We start from the raw sequence: 9907 nt of genomic DNA, 5'->3' as shown, positions 1-9907 counted from the left end.
AAAAAAAAAAAAAAAAAAAAAAAAAAAAAAAAAAAAAAAAAAAAAAAAAAAAAGCACATAGGACTTGGGCCAGAAAAGAAAAGCTAGGAATTCAGTTTCAAAAGTAACCAGAGTCCAAGAAATCCACTCACAAAGTTGGCATTTATTTTGGGCTGAGGAAATTGTAAAATGCCTTGAATCTAGTCTGGTTCTAAATGTAATTCATTCTCTGAAATTAAATGACCTTATTATTTCACCTGAGTTATTACTCTCTGCAGTTTTTCCTTTACAGACATTATGACCTTAAGCAGCCACTTGCTTTACTAGATGTACACTGTCTTTTTCACAGGCTGCCTGGGAAGGAGAGTAAATAAGGAAGTCATTCACATATTGTAGTAAAGCAGAGCCTTGGAGAAAAATTACATCCTTTAAGTCTGCTTTTAATATTTGAGAAAACAGGAAGCACTTTCAGTAAAACCCTGAGGCATTGCTGTCCAGGTGAACCGTTGGCCTTCCCAGGTGAAGGCAAAAGATATTGGTTGGCTTGATCCCCCGGAATAAAGAATAATGTACAACATAGATCAATGATGGTGAAAAATCTGCTGTCAATGGGTATTGGGTTTAATACAGTATGGGGATTTGGAATCACTGGGTGCTTTGTAATAATAATATGGTTTATTACTCAGAAAGAGTCCCTGAACAAACCTCCTCCCACGGTTGTTATATTAGTTGGTAGGGTCAGGGTACTACAAGGACTAATTCAGAGAATAATGAGGCTGTTTTTTATACTCTTTTATAATAGGTTTAATACCTTGTGGAGCCATCCGGTTTAGTGGCTGTTTAATATTAAACAAGGGTTTTAATAGATTAATCTGGATTTTAACAAGAGACACATTATGGAATTTGAAAATATCAGTGAAAGATTTTGCCTATAAGGAGACAGGCATTTTATTCAGCACTAAATGAGTGACATTATTTTTGTTTTCTGAACAGGGAATGGCATAACAACTGACAGAACTGGGGGAGTCTGTTGAGACAGGACAGTTTAGTTTATCAATTTCTAAAATTATTTCCCCCTTTTAAGAAAAAGAAAGTTTAGCATGGTATTTTTTTTCCAGAAAATCACATCCAAGGTGGTGGAGTGGGGCAAAATTAACAAGCAAAAGGTGTGGGTGTCTTGGAGAGAAGGCCAAGATGAAAAGAAATGAGCTGTGAAACAAGAGCAGCCAGAGCTTGTTGGAAACTTTCATCACATGTAACATTTCTATCACTCTGAGGCAGGGGCTGACCGAGGCTAGGGAGATTAAGAACGAAAAATATTGCTGTGGCATCTGTGAGCACAGTTAAGACCATACTCCCAATTTCATCCAGACAATTAAGTGGGAGAACTGGGAAAATCCTCTGCAAGTCCTTGGAGCCCCTTCACTGGGAGGGGTCCCAGATGGGAAAGGAGATAGGGTGAGTTGAGAATAAAATTCTCTCTTTTGCAGCAATCTCTCTTCCAGCCATCTGGAATGCTAGGATAGTCCAGGGAGTCTCTGCCTAGTGCTGTCTGGGAAATTTCGTCTGCTGTAATTGGAGATTAAGAATGTTAGTTTTCTTTTTAGTACTGTCCTCAGGGGTGCAGGCAAGCTGATTTGCCAGATTAACTAAATCAGAAATGGACAAAGTTTTCCATTCCATGTGTGCTCTTTTGAAGAGCTGAGAAAGTTCTTGAGAAAGGTCATTCACGAACTCAGGATTACAGGCTGCTTGAGTAGATTCAGCACCCATAGGTAATCCAGAATTTTTTACAAATACAAGTAGAGCCAACTGTAATAGTCATAATCTGGCTCATTAGGTTCTTTTACAGTCTTGGATTTTATTCCAGTCTCAGGTTTCAGAAAAAGCCTCAAGAATAGCCTCATGAATTTTTTTTTGGGGGGGGGGTTCGTTTGTTTGCTTGCTTGCTCACTATGCTTCAGGCTCTGTCATAGTTTTGGGGGGTGTTTTTGCCTAAATCCCAGTGAGAGTCACACCAAGGAGACTTGGCCATTTAATATTGGGCCTGGCCTTCACAAAAAGTATATGAACCAACTGGCATAGGTGAGAAAGACCTGGATGATAAGTCTGAATTATAATACCGTGTTAATTTTATCAGCACATTGGAAAGGTCCTCCGTGACCTTTAGGAATTCTGTGGCAATGGCTTAAAGTTCAGCCTTGCTCCAAGGAACAAAAGAAATTTAGGATTTAGAGGAATGATCAGTGAATTTAACTTTAAAGGGATAGGTTTTAACAGGACCAGGTTCAGGGGTACTGGGAGCTGAGGAATCCAGAGGGAAAGGTAATTCACTCAAAGGAGGATAGAGAGGAGGAGCAAGGGAAAGAGAAGAGGAGGTCTTCTCCAACAAGGAGCAAGGCTGGGCTCCTCAGGCCTTGTCCTTCCTTAACTATTTGTCTCAGTTACTTTGGACATGGTATCTCATAAAGAGGCAATTGTAGAATCCTGAATGTACTTAGAAGCTTCGAGATACCAATTAAAGTATATCTCCCATTCAGATTGTTTAATATTAGGACCACTGTCTTCTAATTTTGTTCTAACCAAACAAGTTTGGAGAGCTCAAATGCCCCCCAGTATGATCACTGAGGATCCAAATTAGTTTGGGTGTACTATAGCCATTGATTTAAAAACATGCACAGGAGAGAGGACCATAATTTTTTTTTAATTGTACTCTGGGCTCTGGGGTACATGTGCACATCCTGTATCCTGCAGGGTTGTTGCATAGGTACATACACGCCGTGGTGGTTTGCTGTCTCCATTCCCCAAGCGTTCCCCCTTCCCGCCGTCGCCTACATCAGGCATTTCTCCCAGTGTTATCCCTCCCCACCCTCCCCGCCCCCCACTGTCCCTCCCCCACCTCCACCCCCCAACCTAGGACCATAATTTTTTAAACATAGAGCCAGCAAGGGTACCAGGAGGAAGATCATAATTATGTGCTTTAGAATTTTGGGATTCTATTCTGCTTATTCATCTCTTGAGAGCAAAAGAAAAGCCCTATGAGCGGAGCCCTGTCAGGGAATGCTAGGCATTTGCACTGGTGTTTTGTTTTACAGTGTGCCTGCCACCGGATTTCTGTTTTACTTGGCAAGCAGACTGCACTCTCATTGCCTGTCCCATGACCAAGTTTTCCCTATACGCCCAAAATTTTTCTTGAGACTGGCAGGCCCCCTAGTGGTAACTTGGCTGCCTGTGTACTAGTTTATCCTGACACAAGATATTTTTTCTTTGGAGACTGACAACCCTGGTAGAATGGTGGCAATCACCCCAATGGCTTTTAAAGGGTCAACTTGTGCCTACCTTTTGAGAGAGTAAATTTTTCTTTCAGAAAGTGTTCAGAAATAGATGAAGAAAAGAATCATGCAACAAACAAAAGTATAAGCATACACGAACAAGTCAGAAAAAAACTGACACCAAAAGTGCACTTACCAGTACCAGAAAGACAAACTGTCTTTCTAATAGAAAGGACTTGCCAAAAAAGACAAAAAGTCTTTCATAGTCCCAGAAAAGATGCACGGCATCTTAACCCAATCAGATCCTGAATAAGTCAACAGGGAGCTGCTACCAAAGGCAGGGAACGCAATCTGAGAGATTATTTACCTGGGCAGAAGAAAGACGATCCATGGAAGCTTAGATTGGAAAGGGCTCAACTGTGGTTACCTCATCAAGTTCAAGAGTCACCAATATTTTTTCAAGGGTACTGTCACTTCAAGAGTCTTCTAATAGTAGAAAGATTTATAGCTCTTTGGGTATATACCCAGTAATGGGATTGCTGGGTCAAATGGAATTTCTATTTCTAGATCCTTGAGAAATTGCCCCACTGCCTTCCACAATGGTTGAACTAATTTACACTCCCACCAAGAACACATGGACTCAGGGAGAGGAGAATCACACACTGGGGGGTGGGGAGGGAGGGGAGGGATAACATGGGGAGAAATGCCAGATATAGTATGCACCTAAAGTAAAATAAATTAAATTAAAAAAAAAAAAGAGTCTTCTAATAGAGGGAAAATGGCGAATAGGAGGCAGAACTAACTTGCAGCTCCCACTAGGACGAGCAGAGAAGCATGTGTAGACACACATCATGAACTTTTGCTCTAAGAACTGCCACAAGAACATACTGGGAAAGCTGAGAGAATCCACAGACGCTTTGAAGGAGGTGGATGGCTGCTGCAGGCTCCGTGGGACAGCTGAGGAGCTGTGAGTTGCTTGCTTTCTCAGCTGAGAGGCTTGGAGCCTGCAGAAAATTCTCAGCCCTGCTCACCAGCTACCTGGAAATATACTCGCTGCTCTTGGTAGGGGGTGGGGGGTGTGGGTCACCTTGGGAATGAGATCAGCCTTTCAGGCTGTGGGCTTGGGATCTGGGTGAGGCCTGTGGCTGCAGGCTTTCCTCCACTTCCCTAGCGACCTGTGTGACACACAGAAGCAACCATAATCCCCCTGGGAATATAACTCCATTGGCCAGGGAACCACACCCCCAACCCACAGCAGCCACAGCAAGCCCCACCCAAGGAGAGCCTGAGCTCAGACATGTCTAAGCCTGCCCCCACCTGATGATCTTTCTCTAGCTGGCCTGGTAGACAAAGTACATAATCCCTTGGAAGCCCTATGGCCCCACCCACTGCCTAATCCTCCCTATACTGATATGCCGATGTGCTGATACAGCAGATGTGCTCTTGAAAGCGCCATCTCCTGGCTGGAAGTCAACACAAAACCAGCTTAACAAAAATATAACCAAGGACCCTCACAGAGTCCACTTCACTTCCCTGCTACCTCCATTGAAGCAGGTGCTGGTATCCCTGGCTGAGAGACCTGAAGAGGGATTACATCACAGGACTCTTTGCAGACACTCCCCAGTACCAGCCCAGAGCCCAGTACCTCCACTGGGTGGCTAGATTGAGAAGAGAAACAACAGTCACTGCAGTTTGGCTCTCAGGAGGCCCTATCTCAGGGGGAAAGGAGAGAGCACCACATCAAGGGAGCACCCCTGTGGGACAAAAGAATCTGAACAGCAGACCTTGAGTTCCAGATCTTCCCTCTGACGTAGTCTACCCAAATGAGAAGGAACGAGGAAAACAGTGCTGGCAATATGACAAAACAAGCTTCTTTAACACCCCCCAAAAGATCACACCAGCTAACCAGCAATGGATCCAAACCAAGATAAAAATCTCTGAATGCCAGAAAAAGAATTTAGAAGATCAACTATTAATCCAATCAAGGAGTCAGTCACCAGAGAAAGATGCAATCCAATTTATGGTAATCAAAAAAAGGATATAAGATATGGATGGGAAAATCTCCAGTGACATAGATAGCATAAATAAAAAATAATCACAACTTCTGAAAATGAAGACACACTTAGAGAAATGCAAAGTGCACTGGAAATTCTCAGCAATAGAATTGAATAAGTAGAAGAAAGAAAACCAGAGCTCGAAGACAAGGGTTTTGAATAAACCCGCCCTACAAAGACAAAGAAAAAATAATTTAAAAAATGAACAAAGACTCCAAGAAGTTTGGTATTGTTTTAAATAACCAAACCTAAGGATAATTGGTGTTCCCAAGAAAGAAGAGAAATCTAAAACTTTGGAAATATATTTGAGAGAATAATTGAGGAAAACTTCCCCAGCTTTGCTAGAGATGTAGACATCCAAATTTAAGAAGCTTAAAGAACAGATAGAAAATTCATTGCAAAAGATCATCACCTTGGTACATAGTCATGAGGTTGTCTAAGGTCAAGACAAAGGAAACAATCTTAAGAGCTGTGAGGCAAAAGCATCATGTTACCTATAAAGAAAAACCTATCAGACTAACATCACAGATTTCTCAGAAGAAACTCTACAAGCTAGAAGGATCTGGGATCCTATTTTTAGCCTCCATAAACAAAACAATTATTGGCCAAGAATTTCGGATCCAGTGAAACTAAGCCTCATAAATGAAAGAAAAACACAGTCTTTTTCAAACAAACAAATGCTGAAAGAATTCACCACTACCAAGCCAGCACTATAAGAACTACTAAAAGTAGCTATAAATATTGAAACAAATTCTAAAAATACACCAAAATAGAATCTCCTTTAAGCATACATCTCACAGGACCTATAAAACAATGACACCATGCAAAGAAAAAAAAAAATACATCCACAAAGATTTTAGGCAACAAATAGAATGATTAATAGAATAGTACCTCACATCTCAATACTAACGTTGAATGTAAATGGTCTAAATGCTCCACTTAAAAGATACAGAATGGCAGAATGGATAGGAACTCAGCAGCCAAGTGTCTGCTGTCTTCAAGAAACTCATCTGTCACATAAGGACTCACATAAACTTAAGGTAAAGGAGCGGAAAAGGATATTCCATGCAAATGGACACCAAAAGCAAGCAAGAGTTGCTATTTTTATATCGAATGAAACAAACTTTAAAGCAACAGCAGTTTAAAAGACAAAGACGGATATTATATAATGATAAAAGGACTAATCCAACAGGAAAATAATTCTATATATATATGCACCTAATACTAGAGATCCCAAATTTATAAAACAATTATTACTAGATCTGAGGAATTAGGTAGATGGAAACACAGTAATAATGGGGGAATTTAACACTCTACTGACAGCACTAGACAGGTCATCAAGACAGAAAGTTAACAAAGAAACAATAGACTTAAGCTATACCCTAGAACAAATTGACTTTAACAGATATTTACAGAACATTCTATCCAACAACTGCAAGATATATATTCTATTCATCAGCATAGGGAACATTCTCCAAGAAAGACCATATGATAGGCCACAAAACAAGCCTCAGTAGATTTAAGAAAATTGAAATCATAGCAAGTACTCTCTCAGACCACAGTGGAATAAAATTGAAAATCAAATCCAAAAGGAATCCTCAAAACCATGCAAATGCATGGTAATTAAATAACCAACCCCTGAATGATTGTCGGGTCAACCATGAAATCAAGATGGAAATTTCAAAATTCTTTGAACTGAATGATAATAGTGACAAAACCTATCAAACCCTCTGGGAAACAGCAAAGGCAGTGATAAGAGGAGAGTTCATAGCATTAAATGCCTACATCAAAAAGTCTGAAAGAGCACAAGTAGGCAATCTAAGGTCACACCTCATGGAACTGGAGAAACAAGAACAATCCAAACCCAAACCCAGAAGAAGAAAAGAAGTAAGCAAGATCACAGCAGAACTACATGAAATTGAAACAAACAAACAAACAAAAAATACAGAAGATAAATGAAACAAAAAACTGGTTATTTGAAAAGATAAATAGAATTGAAAGACCATTAGCAAGATTAGCCAAGAAAAGAAGAGAGAAGATCAAAATAAGCTCATTTAGAAATGAAATGGCAGATATTACAACCGATACCACAGAAATACAAAAGATCATTCAAGGCTACCATTAACACCTTTACACGCATAAACTAGAAAACCTGGAGGAGATGTACAAATTCTTGGAAAAAATACAACCCTCCTATATGAAACCAGGAAAAAATAGAAACTCTGAACAGACTCTGAAATAATGGCAGCCACAGCAGCCTAAATGGAATTGGAGATCATTATTCTAACTGAAGTAACTTAGGAATGGAAAACCAAACATCATATGTTCTCACTCATACATGGGAACTAAGCTATAAGGATGCAAATGCATAAGGATAATATTAGATTGGTACAAAATAAATATGGATTTTACCATTATTTCCCATTAAAAGCCTCTTTTAATGGCAAACTCAACAATTATTTTTGTTCCAATCTAAGTCAATGGACTTTGGAGACTCCAGGGAAAGGGTGGGAGGGGGTGGAAGGGAGAAAAAACTACACATTGGGTACACTGTACACCACTCAGGTAATAGATGCATCAAAATCCAGAAGTCACAACTAAAGAAATTATTAATATAACAAAACACCACCTGTTCGCTCAAAAACTTACTGAAAATTTTTAAAGAGAACTGACATTTCTCTGACATTAGAGAAATGTCCAGATACATTGAGTTCATTCAGGAATGAGAAATGAGGATTACAACCAGGGGTGCATGAACTGGTACATCCAATGGGGAAGGTAAAGGGGAGCTTTTATTGGTTAAAAAGAGAAAGATTCATCTAAGCTGCTTAGAAACAGAGTTCATTAGTTTCAGAAGATCAAAGCCAGAGTCATCATTGGTTCATTGGTGAAGATGCCATTACTGGGCAAGTGTCCTTTCAAGAGTATCTTATCAGAATTATTGCAATTCTACAGAATGTCTAGTAATAAACCTTGTTGTAGAAAAATATGTAAATTCCTCAAAAAACTAAAAACAAAAATTTCATATGATCTAGCAATCTTATTGCTGGGTATATATCGAAAATAAAAGAAATCAGATGACAAAAATCCTCCCATGTTTATTGCAGCACCATTCACAATAGCCAAAATATGAAACCAATCGAAGTGTCCATCTAAAATAATGTGGCATAGTTCTCCTGTCGTGGCCTGCGTGGTGTCGGCTTGTGGGTCTCAGAGACCCGAAAATTAAGAGCATTTTTATGCCCCAGGGGCCGCTCGTGGCGGCTCTGCGGCTATCACCATGCCACAGAACGAATATATTGAATTACATCGCAAATGCTATGGATACAGTTTGGATTACCATGAGAAAAAGAGAAAGAAGGAAAGTCAAGAGGCTCATGAACGTTCAAAGAAGGCAAAGAAAATGACTGGTCTGAAAGCTAAGCTTTACCATAAACAGCACCATGCTGAGAAAATACAAATGAAAAAGACTATCAAGATGCATGAAAAGAGAAACACCAAACAAAAGAATGATGAGAAGACTCCACAGGGAGCAGTACCTGCCTATCTGCTGGACAGAGAAGGACAATCTCGAGCTAAAGTAGCTTCCGACATGATTAAACAGAAACCAAAAGAGAAGGCGGGAAAATGGGACGTCCCTCTGCCTAAAGTCCGTGCCCAGGGAGAAACAGGAGTATTAAAAGTTATTCGAACAGGAAAGAGAAAGAAGACGGCATGGAAGAGGATGGTTACTAAAGTATGCTTTGTTGGAGATGGCTTTACAAGAAAACCACCTAAATATGAAAGATTCATAAGGCCAATGGGCTTACATTTCAAGAAAGCCCATGTGACACATCCTGAACTGAAAGCCACCTTTTGCCTACCAATATTTGGTGTAAAGAAGAATCCCTCATCCCCACTGTATACAACTTTGGGTGTTATTACCAAAGGTACTGTCATTGAAGTAAATGTGAGAAAACTGGGCCTTGTGACGCAAGGAGGCAAAGTTATTTGAGGAAAGTATGCCCAGGTTACGAACAATCCTGAAAATGATGGATGCATAAATGCAGTCTTACTGGTTTGACAGCAATTTAATATATAATTAGAGGACTACACAACAATTGGAAAAACTGCCATTACTGTACTGTTTCTCAATACTACCAAACAGCCATACAGTCTGCAATCGAGATTTATTGTAAACATTAAAATGGTCCCGTTGCATAAATGGTCTTTATTTTGAAATCTACTTAGACCCCCATGTTAATAAAACTGATTGAAAAAAATAATAATAATGTGGCATATACACACAGTGGAACATCATTTAGCCACAAAAAAGAACGAAATTTTGTCATTTGCAGCAACATATATCAGCCTAAAGGATACTGTGTTAAGTGAATAATAATCCAGGAACAGAAAGACAAATATTGCATGTTCTCATTCATATGGAGACGTTTGAAAATTTGACCTCATGGAGGTAGAGAATAGAACAGTGCAAAAGGAGGGGGATGAAAGAGTTAGATAAATTAAGGCATGGTGAAAAATAACAATGAAAATGGCAAAAAGAACATATGAGATATTGGAAAATATTCAAAAGATCGAAATTATATGTAACTAAAGTTCAGA

The 9907-nt window shown here is 39.6% G+C and overlaps 1 protein-coding gene across 1 annotated transcript; it reads left to right on the top strand.

The window, feature by feature from the left end:
* The first annotated feature begins 8544 nt into the window (after nucleotides 1-8544).
* On the top strand, nucleotides 8545-9566 carry LOC108285870 (ribosome biogenesis protein NSA2 homolog). Its single transcript, XM_037729508.1, has one exon. The coding sequence runs from the start codon at nucleotides 8586-8588 to the stop codon at nucleotides 9297-9299; it is 714 nt and encodes a 237-aa protein (XP_037585436.1). The 5' UTR covers nucleotides 8545-8585; the 3' UTR covers nucleotides 9300-9566.
* The last annotated feature ends 341 nt before the right edge of the window (nucleotides 9567-9907 follow it).

Source organism: Cebus imitator, unplaced genomic scaffold (genome assembly GCF_001604975.1).
Source record: "Cebus imitator isolate Cc_AM_T3 unplaced genomic scaffold, Cebus_imitator-1.0 Scaffold309, whole genome shotgun sequence".
Classification (NCBI taxonomy): domain Eukaryota; kingdom Metazoa; phylum Chordata; class Mammalia; order Primates; family Cebidae; genus Cebus; species Cebus imitator.
The sequence above is the reverse complement of the archived record's forward strand: the minus strand, read 5'-3'. Positions and strand labels throughout refer to the sequence as shown.